We start from the raw sequence: 17,721 nt of genomic DNA, 5'->3' as shown, positions 1-17,721 counted from the left end.
TATCTCAATAATGGCTTAATTTCATTAAGTAATTTGGTTTTATGTTAACAAAAATTGCTTTTCAAGTGTTCAGCAAGCTTCATTAATGAAAGCATAGGACAGATTTGAGGGGGTTTTTCTTTGTCTTTACACTATTCAATAAGCAGAGTTGTTCTAATAACTCATTACATGTTTATGTTGTCTAATCAGTAAATGTTAAAGAAACAGAAATTAAAGTATACATAGGAAAATGCTTTATGGTAGTGATAGGATATAGGTTCTTATCCACAATATTAAAACTAGCCTGGCAAGCTTGTGTGTGGGTCATTTTACTCATGGGAATAGTCCTATTGAAGTCTGCAGGCTGCATGCTCACATAACAAATAATGATACTCTTGAGGTCTTAATGCATTTCCCAGGGATTGGCTGTAGTGCCATCTGTTCTTTCTGCATTTCTTACAATTTTTTCCTATCTTCTGCTCTGACTTACTGAATATTTTATTTTCTTTTGTTACACTTACCTTTCTGGTGTTCTTCATATATTTTTCTTTATTTAAAAAATTTGGATCTAGAGGGCTGTAATGAACTAAGGGTTACTAACCAGCTAAACCAAGGTTAGGATGGAGAAGTGAAGAACAAAGTTCAATGGGTTTTTTTAAAGTTCTGTAACCTAATAATCTTGTTCATTGTAGAGGGATATTTTCAGTTGTAGTGATAAGTATCCTTATTCTTTTTCCATATGCTTCTTACAGTTTTGGGTATGTTTTGTGCATCTGTGTACTTCTTTTAGAACAGTGTGAGCAAATTTCCTTGAGTGGTACTCTACTGTTCTCCATGATGCTTCTCAAACTAAGAATTGTAATGTTGGAAGAGTTCAGTGCTGTCACTAAGTTTTTCAAATGAAAACTCCTTATTTATAACACTTGAGTGGCTTTTTCATCACTTGTTTTCCAGAGTCTATCAAATTGTTTCAAATTACCATAGTTAAAATTTTATTTCCTTGGCTTGCCAACCAATTGGCAATTGGTTGAGCATGGAGATGGTGCCTCTGGGAAAGTATAGCAAAATAAGATAGAGGGGAGAAGGAAAAGGGCTGTGTGATTTGAATAAACAATTGGCCAAACAAGTCTTTCAGTTTCCTGTAGCATGTTTTTAAATGCCTAACCAAAGAACAGAGAGGTGCCTCCCCTAACACCTGAAAAATTAGTTTTATATCCCTATGAGGATCATTTAAAGTTGGAAATATATGGGTTAAGTCACTATTGATAAAAATCTAAAAATAAATATTTAATTACTCTTAGCATCTCAGTTAGTTTATCTACCTACTAGGAGAGATGCTCTTGGAGCTCAAGTTGTTTATGCATTAGCTATGCATTCTCAAACTGTTGCTTATTATTTACATGCCTCTATTTGGATAGTTCTTTTCCTTTTAATAGGAAATGACAAATAATGTATGTTTAATAGCTGTCTGTTGAAATCTGCAAAATTAGGCTTCCATTTAAAAAATATAAAAGGAATGTTTATTTTTTCAGCTAGTTGTAATTACTGTAATAAAGTTTTTTGAAACTTAGTTGTCTTAAAATTTGATTATTAAGCAAGAAGAAGCAAACCCATAGTTAGAGAACTGAACTATTGATCCTGACTTGTTCTGTTCCTTATTTGAGACCTAATGTCTCACTCTGACTTCTCTTCATGTGATAGAAGGACACTTTTTCAACCTAAGAAGTATTAATCCAAATTTGACTCTTTGTATGTAAGTGAAGTAGTTGAATAAAACAGAATGCTAAAGAAAATATTTCCCTACCCTTCAGAATTCAGTACTCTCTTTGAAAAGAGTTTTGGGGCTCCCAGGCTGTTTCTTTGCCAGCATCTTCCATGGGCTGAGGGACTTGACATCCTTTGAAAGCAGAGCCATGACTAGAATTAGCTGCTTTTATACAATTCATTGTAACACTTTGAACCAAGTCTAGGATTTGTCATAATTTCTATTGATTTTGATACTGTTCTATTAGGAAGGAAGTGCAGATAAAATCTTATGTTCTGCTATACTTATAACTATTTCTGTCTGGTTTTCCACAGCTCATTCTGTGGGGTCTCTGGAGATTTACACACACTGTACACTTGTTTAGTAAGAGTACTAAATTGATTTTCTGTCCTTCCAGGTAGGAAACCCCATGGCATGTTAATGTATTTATAATCTAGAAGTCTTTATCACGTTTTGCTGAAAGTCAAATAGTTTAAGATTGTTGAAGGATTTGATAATGTATGCCTTAATGGAGAAAAAAAAGAAAAATCTTCCTTCAAAAAAAAAATTTTTTTTTTTGTAAGGTGTCATTTCTTGAGCTTTTTCTTTTAAATCCACTTGAATTAATGCCCAGAGAAGTAACTTAAATGTAGCTGCAGCTACTTACTTTGAATTGAAATTACCTGAAGAATTGGAACAAGTGTTTGATTTTTCCTTGTAAGAAAGGCAGTTTCCCTGTCAGAATATTAGCAAATACAAAGATATTGAGGAAATTGTTTCAGCACATATATTTGATAACAGAATCAACTACATTTTAGTATAAAATATCCTAAGTTTTGGGTTTGGGAAGAGAAGTGAATTACTAATTGATTCTCAGCTCCAGCACCTTGTAAGTATGTTTGGAGGAAAGAGCTATCATGTTATCACAGGACACACATTTTCAAACTTACCACTCTCAGCTTGGCTTCATTTTTTCCCCAGTTAGCTAATCAAGGCTGATAAAGAATTGGAAATAGATTTTTGGTTTATTGTGGTCTGTTCTTTCTAATCCTACTTATCTTTCATTCACACATTTGTATACTTGACAGATGTTAATAAAATGTTTCTTTTGAACTCTACAGATACTATTCTATGAAAATTATCAGAACAGAGATGAATCTGTCCCATAAAAGACATCTTTACCACTTTGATCTCTGACAATTTGGCTTTAATCCTGGTCACCATACCCTGCCTTTCATTCTGCTTTCAGTTTACATCTGGCTTTTGTTCCAAACTAGCAGATAAAGCTAAGTGCTATTCAGTCTGAAATATTTCAGACTGCTTATGCTAGCAGGTGGTGAATGACATGATATTGGCAGAGGTGTGCAGCCCAGTGCTGGGAGAGCTCAGTTGTTTCAGTGTATTGATCTGGAATTTGTGTTCTCCTGTGCCACTTCATTATTTCCAGGTCTCTGAAGCAAAAGCACTTGACTGCTCTGAAGGATTATCTCTGCAGTGGAGAAGGTGATAGTGTTGTTAATTTTTGACATCTTTTGACTGCAGAGATGCCCTGGTTAAAAGTCATTAAGAGAGAGGTGTGGTTTGGGCTGGTGGGTCAGCTTCCATGGACTTCTGACCCAGTTGGGAAGATCCCCCTTGTGTGTCTCTGTCAGTAGCCAGGTTTCACTGTCTGGGATTAAGCTTTAAGTGCACAGGACTTAAAACTCGCCTTTACTTTTCATGATTTAAAATATGAATGCGTTTTCTTTACTTATAATTGCAGGTGATTAATTGAAGTTTTTTCTTCCCTTTAAAAGTAGGTATTCTAAAATCACTTTTTGACTATCTAATTAACATACAGTATATAGAGAATTTGGAAGAGGTCTTGTTTCTTATGGGTGTTGAGAGTGGGGTTTGGGCATTTTTTTTTGTTGATGGGATTTTTGCTGCTTTTTTTGCTTTTTTACATTTTATTGCACATTGAGTATGGCACACTGATTTTGTTCTGGAGTATAAGAAAGCCTGATATATTTCTGACACTTGAAAAAAAAATTGTCACTGCAGTTTTTAATCTGGGTTATGTTTAATTGTTAGGCATTTTGCAAAAAATGGTTTTTACTTCAACTCAAAGATCTTGATCTCAAATGTGATTTTGCATATCACGTGTTGACATTTAGAAATACTTTGCCGATCTACCATCAATACCCACAGTACTGGAAAACAATCCCAAAGCTGCAGTCTGGATCCCTTTCTTTATTGTTGTTGTGTTCATCATTGCATGGAGCAGTGCATATTCCTGTCATGAGTATATACTGATGTAGTGTTTTATTTGTAATCAGTTTAGTCCCTGGACATAAGCAGGAATTAACACTTTCCATACCTAGTAGGGGGAATTATTCTAGATGTAGCCAGTAAAAAAAGATAGCAGTGTGCTCCTTGCACTCTGAGAGTGTGTTCCCCACCTTAGCAAGTTCCTGTGTGCTGTCTGTAGCACTGTTGTCCTTTACACATCCCACTGAGTGCCTTACCCAGCATGCTGGGAATTACTGCTGATTCTCCTGATTCATGTTTCTGGAAAGCCATGCTAGAGCTGGTTGGAGAGACATTAATCTATTACAATGGGCAGACAGAGATGTTAAGGTCATATAAAGTTCAAGAGTGAATCACAGGCCTTGATATTATGCATCTCAACAAAGAAGATGACTTAGTTTGTCACTGAAAATAAGAGAAGCTAATTTATAGGCTTCTACAGTAAATGTGCTTTCTAAGCTTGTGCGCTTTGTGTGCTTTTGTTCTTGAGTCTGAATTACATGGGCTAAAAAAATCTCTTGAGCTTCAGAGGTTTTATGCAGTATATTAAAACAAATTCTAAAACAAATTTCATATTCCAAATGTTTATCTTGCAAATAAAACAGTCTGTAAAAAGTACCACTTGGAAGGAATCATACCAAATTGACTTATACAGAATTTAGGAAGAACAATGATCTTTGAAGTGGTTTTGGATTTTAAGTGTGTCTTTACTTTCTTCAGACTTCTTTTATTCTCATTTCTGTCTGAGATATTCCACATGCTCCTTTTGGCTTTCCTGATCTGAATTTCAGATGTGATCACATGCTGCTTGGTGCATTTGAAGCACTGTTTGGTTTGTGTAGGCCAGTCCATTTCTGCATTCATCCAAATAGTTCTGACATCTAATATTCCCTTGATGGGTATGTCTTGTATATAATGTGGTAGCTTAAAATAAGAATCAATTTGCCTCTCAACCTGCTTGAAAGAGCTGTGCTGTGACACATGGCTGGTAGTGTTCAAATGAGGCATCTGTGTGAGTTTGTCCTCTGTGCACAGAACTGTCCATTCTCCCCAGCTGCTGTTTTACTCCTCGCTTTTATCTTCAATGTGTGGGCCTCATGCCTTATCTATCTCACACTGTTTGAGGCCTGCCACAAACACAGACCTGTTATTTTTCTGTCAGTCGTTCATTGTGTTTATTGCTGAAGTTAGAGTGACAACCTTATGAGAAGCAATAGAAATTTGCTGTCTGTAAAATGGGCATGTGACACAAGAGGGCCTCAAAAGTGACCACTGATTTTTGGATGCTTAATGTGTAATTACCTCAGGAATCCTTCTCCCTTCAGAAGGGAAAAGTACAAGTCTAGCACTTTAAAGGAGGAAGGGGCAAAATTCTGCTCCAAGTAATACCTTGGAAATAAAACAGGTACACAAAAAGAGAGATGCAGTTAGTGGGTAAGGATGAAACAGCAGGTTTGAGTAAAATGCCTTGTATTTCACTGGTGTTCTGTGGAAGAGTCAGGTCTGGGAGTTAATTGCCAGGCTAGCGTTCAGCTCTGAAAATAGAAGAGCCTTTGATCCCCCTTGTCTTCCTTGCAATCCCTTCCCACATTCACTGCATAGTTTTAAACTTCTGCAATGAGTGAAGTGGGCATCTGACAGACAACAGCCTTCTTCGCATACATGCTCTTGATTTGTCCCTGGAGAGAGTCTGTAATGCTCACTGGATGTGGCAGATGTTCTACAGAGTGAGCAGTATCAGAAACTTAATAGCTATACCATAGGGCATATATTGAAAGGTATTTTAAGATGGAAGGGGCAGCTGAAATGAAACTGAAAATCTTGAGGCTTTTTTTTTTGAATCTTTAGAATCACAGCCCTTAACTTAATAATTCTTTCATGTCATCATAGCAGTAGAGGAACTGACCTCTATCACAGCATATTCTTGCCTGCCTTAGTGTCCCAGGTTTCCTGGTTCCAGCTGCTTAGGTTAAGGTTTCATGGATATATATCACCGGATGTTAGTCCTGAATGCTCAGGCTGCTGCTGTGTGATACCAGGTCCACATCTGAGAGCTTTTTGTTGTTCATGTGGACCTTTGGATATAGCTATAAAACCTTACAATCTTTAATATTGCTTTTTTCTAGGTCAGCCAAGCCTCCGAGAAGCTATCTCGATGTCATGTATAACTAATGGGAGTACAGGAAACAGGAAAACAAGCCACAGTTCATCTGTTTCTGTTGCCAGAAAAGAAACACTTTCATCTGCTGCTAAAAGGTATTGTTATTAAAATTCAGATTTTTATATATTAAAAAAATCCCAAAACTAAACCGAGCAAGAGTTTGAGTTTTGTCTCTGCACAACACTCAGCAGAGCTGCCTGAAGTCCAGTAAGGCACAAATAAACTTTGGAGATTTACCATGTCGTTGGGCTGTGTACAGAAGAGTTCTAAAAAGAATTCAAAAATGGAGCGTATTTCTGTGGAGTGTAGTGTCCAAAATGAATTCTCACTAAGGGAATAGGAAAATGTATTTCCAGTACAAATGGAAAATTTTTCCTTCTGGTATTCATATGCGCTTTTTTGGTTGTTTTTTGTCCCCCCCCTCCTTCCTTCCCTCAAGGAAATTAAAGGGCAAAACTGACTTCATTGTCTGGAGTGTAAATAGTAGGCAATAGCAAAATGACTATGAGACAATAGTAAATTGTGTAAGATAAAGGTTTACATTTTTGGGTAGAAAATCTAGCCCAAAATATGGCTACTTAGTCCTTATGAAAAATATCTGTATCAGATGTCAAATGTGAAGAAATTACATCGCTTGAGTAATTTGGAAGTTAAATGAGCTAGGAACTAAACAGTAGTGGTTTTCCTCCATGTAATACTTTCAGCTTCACACAGTAAATGAAATGTTTGCTTAACTGCTTTTTTCTGTGGGTCTGTTAGACAGTGATTGCATGGCTTCTTCAGCAGTAGGTTTTTTACCTATTCTTGTTTGTTGTGAAGAACAAGCTGCCAGATGTAGCCACGGGGCAGAGAATACTCTAATGTGTAACTGTGGTAAGTTATGTGAACAAATTCTTGGCCTCTGTAGAGTACTCTGGTAGCTCCAGTAGTTGGTTTATCTTGTAGTGTGGATGTAAATATTGTGCTGTACAGCAAGGCAGGGAAATTATATACTTCAGAGAATAAAAATGCTGCAAGCAAGTATAAACTATTAACAAACCAGAAGAAGCTCTAGTGCCATTAGGAATTTGGAAAGCGAGGGTAGTGCCCCACTCTTTGCCCTTCTCCACTGTGTAGCATTGCATAACTTTCTTTTTATTGAATTCTTACATTTACTTTTCAACAATAAATCAGACAGGGATCAGTGTATGTCTCTATCTGCTGGTGCGACAGGCACAGGGACAAAAGACATTCCTGCAGGAAGGTATTTCTTAGTTAGCACTTTTCCATTAATCTTAGCTCTGTGGCTCTTGGCACTTTGATGAGAGCCAGTCCAGTTCCCGTGGTGTTCAGCTTGCATTTGTGCTGAATCACCTGCTTGATTCATTGGCTGCTCAACCCTTGACTACATAAGAAGAGCAGAGTGGAGTGGCCGGCATCCCTTTCATCTGAGTTAAGGTCTTTAAAAGGAGACCTGCATAGGCCAAAAGAGAAAACCTTCATTTGCAGAGGGCAGCTCTCCCTGGGCCCCTGAATAACTATCCAGGGGAGGTGTTGGTGCTTCCAGTGCAGCTGAAGACACACAACTCCCTTCATCAAGACATGTTTTAGAAAGGCTTAGGAAGTTTCTGTTTTCAGGAGTTCCTTTGTCATGTCTTTTTTACTTACATTCGTTTGGTGTTTGCAAGAAACAAATTTGCCCTTTTGTAAAATTACCAGCTCAAGAAAGGGGAAAGTCAATAGTAGTATTTTATAATAAATGTCAGTAGTAGTCCCATCTGCTTACAAAGGCAGAGTAACTATGTTTATTTCTAACACTTGTTGTGTTGAAAAGGAGGGAGGCCAAAGGAGACTGGAATGTTTCACCCCACCTTATCCAGGCCTTTTTCAGGCTGAAGCTTGAACTATTGCAGCAGGTGGACAAGGTCATCTGTTGACAGAGAATTAACCTTTAGGTTCTATACAGACCCCGTAGCTTGCCTAGGACTTACCATGTTCTAAGTGTATGCAGCCATACATCTAGCCAAAATACCCAAAGGCCTACTTGTGTCCAAACTGTAACTGGTGTTGAAGTTCAGTGTGTGAATTTCTTCTAGAAATGAGCAGTTTCATTTCCTGGACTGTTTAATCTTGTCCTGTGAACCTGAACATTGGGACCATGGATATAATCACCTGCCTCAGTAGCTCCACAGCGGTAGGATGTCTCATTTTAGCAATGGCATGCTAAAATACCAGCAATCACTAAAATCAGAGCCCAGGAATGTTCCCTGAACAGCAGATAGATGATGACCCAGTAACAAAGATGAAGTCATGGATGTGTTGAGAAAATTTCAACCCTGTCGTTTGGACTGGAAACAAAAACCAGCCAATGACTGTCAGAGACCTGTTTGATCATTTTCCTTAAGACTAAACATGCTTCTGAAAGCAGCATCTGATAACAATAGTCTTGATGTTTCAGAGTGACCACCATCCACAGTAGATGCCAGTGTGTTGTGGTCCAAAGGATGAAACACTGTACTAAGTGAAATTAGAGAAGCTGAAAAATCAGGACAGATAGTAATAGCTGTCAACTCCTCACTTGTAGACTGAAGAAACTCATCAAATTGGGTTTTGGAAAGAATTTTTGGATGCATTAAATGACTGCTTCCCAGAACTAGCCTTTAGAAACCCACAGGAAAAGACACTGGTTTTGATTTGATTTCAGCAGTTACACAAGACCTACTAGAAGAGGTATTAGTGGGAGAGCCACTCTGTACTAGCCAGTCATAATACAATTAAGCTGAAGATTTTAGCAGAAGTGAGCAAACCAAATTAATTCAGAGCAAAGATATTCAGTACTCAGACTGCCACATTTCTACATTATTTCCTTCCAAATGAAAATGCCAGTCACAAAAGAAGCCTTCTTGCAACCTGGTGGTAGATAAAAGCACTTTGTTGGAATCCAAATGTACCTTGTGCTACAGTCTAGAGTGAAACCAGAGTGGTCCAGTGATTCTCATGGCCCAACAAAAAAGTTAAGGCGTGAACCTCATGGCAAAGAAATGGATAATGCACAGTGACAAGCTCAGTGAAGACATTCCCATGCCAAATCTGTGGTGTCTAGGAGACAGATCCCATGAGTTTGGGTAGGAACACAGAAAATATGAGACCGAGCTGATAAATTAGATTATATGCTGCTCTCAGCAGGTGGCATTCACCTGAGCCTGCTGGGGGAGTGCAGAGGTGAATTGCAGAATTGCTGATGTGTCACTGTTCAATAGGACATTACAAAAAGTGGTGTGTACCTGTCATAGTAGGAATAGAGAGGATTTCTGTTTGCTTCAGTGAAAAGAGATTCTGAGAATTTATTCACTATACTGAATTTCTAGCAACAGAATGCAAAAAGATTAGGTGTAGTGTGCTTTGCATCCAGCAATACAAGCTAAGTATTCTGATTAAAAAATAATAATAAATTTCTATGCTACCAGTTAATTAAGGATTTTTGACTATAAATTATTAATCAAAACCCCACAGTTCTCCAAGCTTTGTTCTCTTTGATCACATATACGCCCTCAAGGAATGTGAAAGCTCTTTGTTTGGTTTTCATCTGGTTTTTTTTGAAAAGAAAATGTCACTTTGATTGATTATATTGACATTTTAAACTAGATGGTATGTTTTACAGTAGAAATCCTGAGTGATCCTTACAGATTTGTCTGGGTTTCATATTCATGTTTTGACCTGTTTTTCAATGCATCTCTTCTCTGAAAGCAGTTGGAAAAGTTGAACTCCTGTAAGCCTTGGGGGCTTTGTCTCAGTGGTAGATGATACAATTTAACTGAAATAACAAAAGAAGCAAAAAAAAAAAATGTTCCTAAGAATTATATGTTAAAATTGGGTGCCCATTTTTTATTGATTTATTTTGAATGATGCTTTACTGTTTTCTTTGTGTTTTGGGAAAAGGTAATTGGGAATACAAATAATTATGGTAATGCAAAAATTCAAGGTGGGGGGAAATTGTTGTGAGGAAAAAAAATTGGATTCTCATGTTCAGAAAGATACTCTTTCCTTTTTACTTTGCAGGTTACTTTGACCCTAAGATAAAAATCTTTCTATTACATTTTTAGCTGTTGTTTGTATCTTGCTTTATTTATTCACTGAAAAATCTGTCTTGTAAGATTTAATTTTTTTACCTTAAAAAAGAAATAGGCCGTGCACTTGAGAGTAGTCTTCTCTTTCAGGTCCAGGTATTGTTTGTGTGATTCAGTATATTACAAAGTATGTGACTTCATAGAAGAGCCTTTTAATTAATCTTTCTGTTTACCCTGCAAACATTTGGTTTGGGTCTTAATAGATTTAAGTTTGGTAATGATATGTATTTAAATCTGGTTCAAGTCTTAAACTAATAAATACAGCACTATGTAAATAAGGATGTGTTCTTGGCTGTTGTGGCTGAAGGTATTAAAGTGGCAAGACAATCTGATATTAGTCAACTACAGATCAAATCAGCCAGGAGTTTTCAGGGATGGTTTCCTTTGAACTCTGGTGCTGCCACCAAAGCCCAGGGACCAGCAGCAGCATTCCAGGGCTTGGGTGGCAGCTCAAAGATAGCAGCATGGATGTCCACAAATACAGTTTCATGGGGGCTTACACTAATGAGAGACAGCCCAAGTCACAGTCCTGCCTTGACTTGCGCTGAACCTTGGCTGGCAGCACAAGGTGGTCAGTGAGCTCTGAAGCAGAGGATGGTTTTGTCCTGAGGAACAGCAGATTTGTGGAGCATCAGTTTGTGTCAGCTTTGAATGCTGTGGGGGAACCTGTGAATGAAGGACACACTCAAATCAAAGTTGTGTTAATTTTAAAATCATAGGTAATCTAGTACAGCTGAAATATGTAAATTATCTTCCATGTCTCCCTGACTGTGTTTTATTGTTGGAACTAGTGGATAAACCTTATTTCAGCAAAATGTTAACATGAAAAGATAGAGTAAATAATCAAGGTATTCTTTTGATGATTGTTTATAGTAAGTTGTTAAATGCCTCTCCCATCTTTTCACAGAGGACATTTTCTCCCACCTTGCTAATTTATTTGCTTGTTCTCTTTTTTCCCTCCCTATGTTACACTTTCTTTTACAGCGGTACAGAAAAAAAGAAGGAAAAACCTCCAGGACAAAAAGAAAAAAAAGAGGACTCTCATTCTAATGATCAAAGTGCACAAACTCAAGCATCACCTTCTCCCCAGCCCTCCTCACAGACTCTCCAAACACACAGGCAAACTCCAGAAAGCAAGAGTTCTGCTCCAGCTAAAAGGTTTTCACAGTACCACAGTACAGAACTAGAAATTACTGTAATGATACTGAGTTCATATTTGACAACAAGTCATGTGAAATAGTTCTAATCTCATGATCAAGCTGAGGTTTGATACTTTTTCTGCTAGAGGAGATGCATTCAATATGCATTGCAGCAAAACAAATACATAAACATGCATATTTGTCTTTGAATCTATTTTTAAGATTACACAGGTTTTTTATTCTCAGATTAAAATCCTAATTTAGTAGATTACCTCTAATCAGCCATGATTGTAAAATATTTAATGATCACTCTGACTTGATTCTTCTCAAATACACTTCATAGATTTTGTCTGACATAGCTGAACTATGGAGTGTATTTTCCACATGGACATTCTTATATCAGGATTTTTTAAATACTAGAATCATTGCAACTCTTGGTTCAGAAATTTTTACTCTCAAATTACTCCATAAAGTGACTGCAGTTCTGTTTTTGTTGGTGTATTTTTTAATGCATGGCCCTTCCCTTTTTAACTCCTGCTAGGTTGCAGGATGGCTTGCTTTCATTCTTTACATGAATGAAGTTCTGGTTTTATACCCAGATCATAGAACTACTTGATTTGAGTAAATGCTGAAATTTATTTAGGATTGCCTCTTAAGTTCCCACTAATTTTTTGTGGGAATTAGGCACAGGGGGGGAAAATGGTTCATTTTAGAGATACTAGATTGCATTTTGAAGTCAAGAAAATGGCTTTTAAGATTTGGATCCTAGCTTCTGAGTTTCAAAGCTATGCAGATCACTTGGCATGGTTTCTTTTTGTTTTATTTTGTTTTTTTTTATTCATTGTCACCTTACTGTTTTGGAAGGTGTACATTTTTTTTTTACTCTGGCACTTAGAGACTGAAACAAAATGTAAATTAAATTTATTACTCTGAAATTTACCCGTTTGGTTCACAAGATTGTTGTCTTGCATCGCTTGAATTCACAACTCTTATAAATATTTAAACTTCCACTTGACTGGTGCATGTTATAACACTCCATAAAGGCTCTGTCTCCATGTCTTGCACAAACCTGTGAGTTGTCTGAAGCTGAACTTGCAGCCTGTTGTTCTCTTGCCTGGTATCTCCCTGTAAAGATGTCTGAAGTCCTGCTTACTAATCTTTTGCAGTGTGGGGAAAAATAAATGCCTTTTTCAGTCTCCTAAGGGTTTAACTTGATTTGATTAACTTGTTTGTCACAGGACCTTTGAGCCTCTTGAGGTGCTGTAGAAGGAGCTTGCCATTTCTAAGGTTGCATTTCAGGACTTAACTCCTGCAAAAAGCATTTCTGACAGGATGAAGTGTGATACTATTAGCAAGACATGTGCAAACTCTCAGTCAGCTGGGTGAAGGATAATTTGGGCTAGGTTACTTTTTGAGCATTGAGCATTTGAGTATTCTGTGATTAAGGCACATGTGAAATTATTGAACTAGTGACTGCAAAATTTGCAAGTTCCCATTAGTGTAAATTGGCTGCAATAAGATTGCTGAAAAATTACATCCACATTCATGGATTTAATTGTCTGTAGTCTCAGGCCCAACCTAGCTTGTCTTACTCATGCAAGAGGTTTTCAGACATTTGTTTCAAGAAGATTAAAGCCATTAATGTGATTTAGTGTGTGCTAACTGCAAAGCTTCTATATGAAACTTTAATCTGATAGAACTGTTCTGCCTCCAAATCAATGTGCTTAAGCTGGTGAACAGTTAATCAGGGGAAAATTACATTGTTATCTACTTAATTGATTTTTTAAATATAGTTTATTCTTTAAGGCTTATATACTTAGCCTCATTTTTTTCACTACTGTAATTTGTTAGTGATGTAGTAATGAAGTATAGAGTTATTTTGTTCAAGTCTTTATGTAAGAGCATTTGGAAATGAAAGAGAATGGATAAAACATGTGGCAATTGTCTTGCTCAATTGTGTTCATTCATCCAGTTAGAACTTTTTGACTAATCTTTTTTCCCTGTTTCATGCTGCAGCTTGAAGGAAGATCTAGCTCTGCTTTTGTCTCCTGCTGCTTGATCTGTTCATTTGCATATGAGTTCCAGTTATTGTTACGCTATTATCTTGTAATTGTAAAACTTTTTTTTGTTTCTTCTAGCATGAAGAAATCCTTGACTGTTGAAAAAGCTCATGGTGCTTGGGAGAGTTCAGATGAGAGTCGTAACAAGCTGATGAGAGTAGCATCAACATCTAAGTTAATATCAAAAGTGGCAAAGAATGCAGACAAGTATGTATTGGTTTGGTACATAAAAGCATGAGAACTTGAGAGTCAAAATATTATGAAATCACACAATTCTAGTGAATTTACTGGTGTATATGCTAGGACCTTTTGCATCTTTGTTTTTACTGTGAGTACTTACATAACCTGCCAGTTTGGTACTCCAAGTGCCCATTGAATTTTAAGATTATTATAAAGTAATTCTTGTGTAAATATGTTTTAATATTGCCTATTTGGATTAGCAGAATTATGGCATTTTATGGCTTAATGCCAGTGATGTGAAACTTCCAGCTGGCTTTTTCTTCTTTTCCTAATTAAAGCTGATTTGAAAATGCAAGTGTATTTCCTCGTAGTCAGTTTCTGGATTTCTCATAGGATATGTTTCCAAAGTACACCTCCATAGTAGGAATATACTTTCATGATTTCAATAGGTCTCTCAGTTTAACTGTTTAGCAGGTTCTTGGTTGCACATTCTAGATGACAGGTAGGGATCTTTTTCAGTGTCACCTTCAGCAGGTGATGTGCTGTAGCCAACCATTCCTCTCACACCTTCCTCAGCAGCAGGTTTTCTTGGTTTGGGGTCTCCAGTCAGTGCCTCTGGGGGTGAGTAGCATGGAGTAGTTACTCCTGCTCCTGTCAGCACAGGGGCAAGATTTTGCTTTTTACTGTAGCCCCACACTGTTGGCCCCCGTTGTGACCCGCTCTTGTCCTCAGTACTCTCTGCCATTTGGGTTTCCCACTTCGTATTCACACAGTTTCTCTTCTTGACTTTGTTGAAATTTTGCTGAAATTGTTGTGTTGATTTTTTGACTGATCCTTCTCCTATTTGCCAATATCTCCCCAGTGTGCTGGCAGATTCTTCCAGCTAGGTGTTGTCTTCAGTTTCCTAGATCTGCTCCTTAATATTCATGCTAATAGCCCTTAAATGGTCCAAGGTAGAACTACCTGAAAACCCATCCCATTCTGAAATAAAACACTTCAGACCTTTCAGAGGTCTGAAGTGCTTTATTGCCAGGTTTTTATGATAATGTCTGTAGTGCTCTCCTTAGTTTGCATCTAAGACTGTCAAATACCTAGTCAAGAGTGCTGCAAGTGCATTCCTTCTTCCCTGGGAATGGGAAGAACAAAACAAACTAATCTTGGGTGTGGATAGCGGGGCATTTATTAAAAGCTTTATGCTTAGCCTGAAGAGTTTTGCAGAGCAGTGGAGTGCTATGTGTGAGGGGATTATGTGTTACATATTTTGCAAGTATTTCCTTTCCTTTTGTAATTGGTTTTCACTGCTGGAATTTAAAAGCCCTTTGGCAATTTAGATTATAGCATGGCACTGCTGGATAATATTTTGGAATGACAAAACCCTCTGCCTTGTTTTTTTTTTTTGCTAGGGTGTTTGCTATGCTGCTGAAATACCTTTTGCAGTGTAATACATATTTCAAATTTGCTAAAAGTAAAAAATAAATTTTACTTTTATTGATACTTTATATATTGGTTCAGACATGGTTAAAATAGAGGTATTTTGTTTAATTTTTCTGTGATTCAGCTTATTTCTGAGAGATCTCAAATGTTGCCCTTCTACAGTCTCTAATGGAGAATAAAAGTCAGGTATCAAACAAAAGCATGGAGAAGAAAAGATTAGTTTTAATTATTAATAGAGAAAGCTGTCTGTTCATAACTTGAAGCTGTTGTATCTTAACTATATTTGGCAAAAACAAAGCCTCAAACATGAATTGTAGACCATCACCTGCTTGAAGTGTGGGTGTTGTATTGTTGTGTCCCTTGTTCTTAAGCTGAGATTTGTAACCGAGGCACTGTTTGCATACAAGGACATACATTAATAATCATTTCTTACTCACATTGTGTGCCACATCTCCATAAGAACTCGTTGGTCCTGAGCAAAGACGTATTGTTGTATTTAATTTATTGTTCCCAATGAGAAACGTTGGCCTCATCTGCTTGAAGCTACGGAGGTCTTGTGCAAGGGAACAGAGCTCAGCCCCTGGTGTGGGCCCCAGGACAGAAATGTTTTACATATGCTTTGCACTATCAGCCCAGGATATGAACTTTGTTTATGCAGCAAGGTCTGTAAGGCAGCACAGGGCTGTAAATCAGTCTGATAAGGCCCTAAGAAGGAAGAGGGTTCCCACAGCAGCCCATCATTCAGCTGTTTTCAGGCAAGACTGGGAATCCACTTCAAATTTTTCATTTGGCAGTGTGGCAAAGGGTGATTCCACCAACAGCCAGAGATTACTTTCCTCATGCATGTGCTTGACCCTTTGTCACTGTTACAAAAATTTGACCTCCATCCAGCTAAAAATACTGGATGCCACTCATACCTTTCTGCTGAATTTCAAATGAATTCAAGAAGGTGTTTTGTGCAGCGCCTTCTCCTATCCAGGAGTGTTATTCTGTTAAAAAGTAGGTCTGATGCTGGAAATTAGTATTTCTTCCCTCTTCACAAAATAAAAAATTGCTGAGTTTTTTTATGAGTAACTCATTTCTGGCTCTGGTAAGGAGAGATGTCTAAACTATGCTCTGTTGAAGACTTTATGTTGCACATCCAGTAATGCTGCAGAGATCTGGTTTAAGTGAAACTGCAACTTGCTTACATTTAATCCATGTGTCCAATAGAGTTAATTCCTAGAAAAAATTGTGCTGTTGTGTGCTGACAGCTTATTTTGACAGGTGTTAAATGCTTTGCATGCAGGCCTGAGGATATTTGGCAGCTTAAAACATTTGGTTATTACAAGTTCTCGTTCTCAAAATGGAATTTTCTGTGCAAAAGGAACATGCCCTCTATAATTTATTTTTAAAAGCTTTTTTAAGTTTGTAATTTTCAGATTAATTCTTAGAAGCCCTTCCCACAGGGCCAAAGACTAAGTTACTTGAACGGTACAGTGAGCTGCATAGAATAATATATGAATAAAAATGCACTAAAATGATCAAGATTAGCTGTTGAGCATCATATGCTACAGTTGCACTGTACACAGAATTTGATGAGATTACCAAATGCAGTAATGGGTAAAAATGGATGGTATTGCCTTGATAAGCATTTTGCATATTATTAATGATAATATTTTGAATTTTTCCACAGGCACAAAGATGTCATTGTCAGCCAAGGTAAATAAAAACATTTATTTTTAAATACTGGATGAAGTTGAAAATATTTGCTTTTGACTGAATAGTATTTCCTGTAAATTGGGACATATGCTGTTGAAGCAGGGGTTTAGAGGTAAAATGACATTAATCAACTCCAAGAATTCACTTCGCAAAAAGTTACTCCAGACACATATATGAATCTTTAAAATTATGGAGAAATACCTCATGAGATTGGATCTTTAGTGAGTACAGAAGTTTTGAGTAGGTGGGTGGTGGGAGGATTTGATTTATTTTTGTGAAACACACCATTTTCTAAAAATGATTTTCTCTATGTATATATGCACAGAGAGAGATTATAAAAATAAAAACCTAAAATTTGACCTATGTGGCAGTCTTCATCCAAGCAGGTGTGAGTGAGACTTTAGAAATAGTTTTAAGATATTTTATTTCTGTCCCATAACTAGCAAAAATGTCAACTCGTGAAAAAAACAGCCAAGGTAAGAATTAAGCTATGCCCTTTGGTCGCTTTCTTCTAATTTAGCACTCTCACAAATCTTTTATTTGGCTTTTCACCATCAAAGAGCATCAGTCTCTTAATCATTCTCTTAATATTGCAACTCTCTTCTCATGGAAATTTATATGCATATGCACATTGCAGTCTGTATGGGGGACTATTTGGGAATAGTTAAAATAAATTATGGCACACATAATTTCATTGGAGAGGAATATGTGTTCAAATAGAAGTCTTGCATTGTTGCCTAAGATATCAGAGTATTAAGAACTGCCAACTAAAAGATTTGTTTTATCTCAGCTTTCTGTCTTGCCAAAATTACAACATATAAATGCTGATTAAACAAGAACAGAGACTGAAAGTTTTAATAGCCTCCTGAAATGAAAAATGAGTCTCTTCTGAAGTGTATGTCTTTGCACCAATGAATCTTGCATTCTG

The 17,721-nt window shown here is 37.1% G+C and overlaps 1 protein-coding gene across 5 annotated transcripts in view; it reads left to right on the top strand.

Annotated features, from left to right (window-relative positions):
* EML4 (EMAP like 4) overlaps positions 1 to 17,721 on the top strand; it is a 147,509-nt gene that overhangs the window by 83,399 nt on the left and 46,389 nt on the right. For 4 of the 5 annotated variants that reach the window (XM_077175850.1, XM_077175849.1, XM_077175851.1 and 1 more), the window contains exons 3-7: positions 6,139 to 6,268; positions 11,264 to 11,437; positions 13,557 to 13,685; positions 16,768 to 16,793; positions 17,237 to 17,269. In XM_077175850.1, the coding sequence (XP_077031965.1) occupies positions 6,139 to 6,268; positions 11,264 to 11,437; positions 13,557 to 13,685; positions 16,768 to 16,793; positions 17,237 to 17,269 (492 nt within the window). The remainder of the gene's footprint in view (positions 1 to 6,138; positions 6,269 to 11,263; positions 11,438 to 13,556; positions 13,686 to 16,767; positions 16,794 to 17,236; positions 17,270 to 17,721) is intronic. The other variant, XM_054630029.2, reaches the window with a different exon arrangement.

This window comes from Agelaius phoeniceus, chromosome 3 (assembly GCF_051311805.1).
Source record: "Agelaius phoeniceus isolate bAgePho1 chromosome 3, bAgePho1.hap1, whole genome shotgun sequence".
NCBI lineage: Eukaryota > Metazoa > Chordata > Aves > Passeriformes > Icteridae > Agelaius > Agelaius phoeniceus.
The sequence above is the reverse complement of the archived record's forward strand: the minus strand, read 5'-3'. Positions and strand labels throughout refer to the sequence as shown.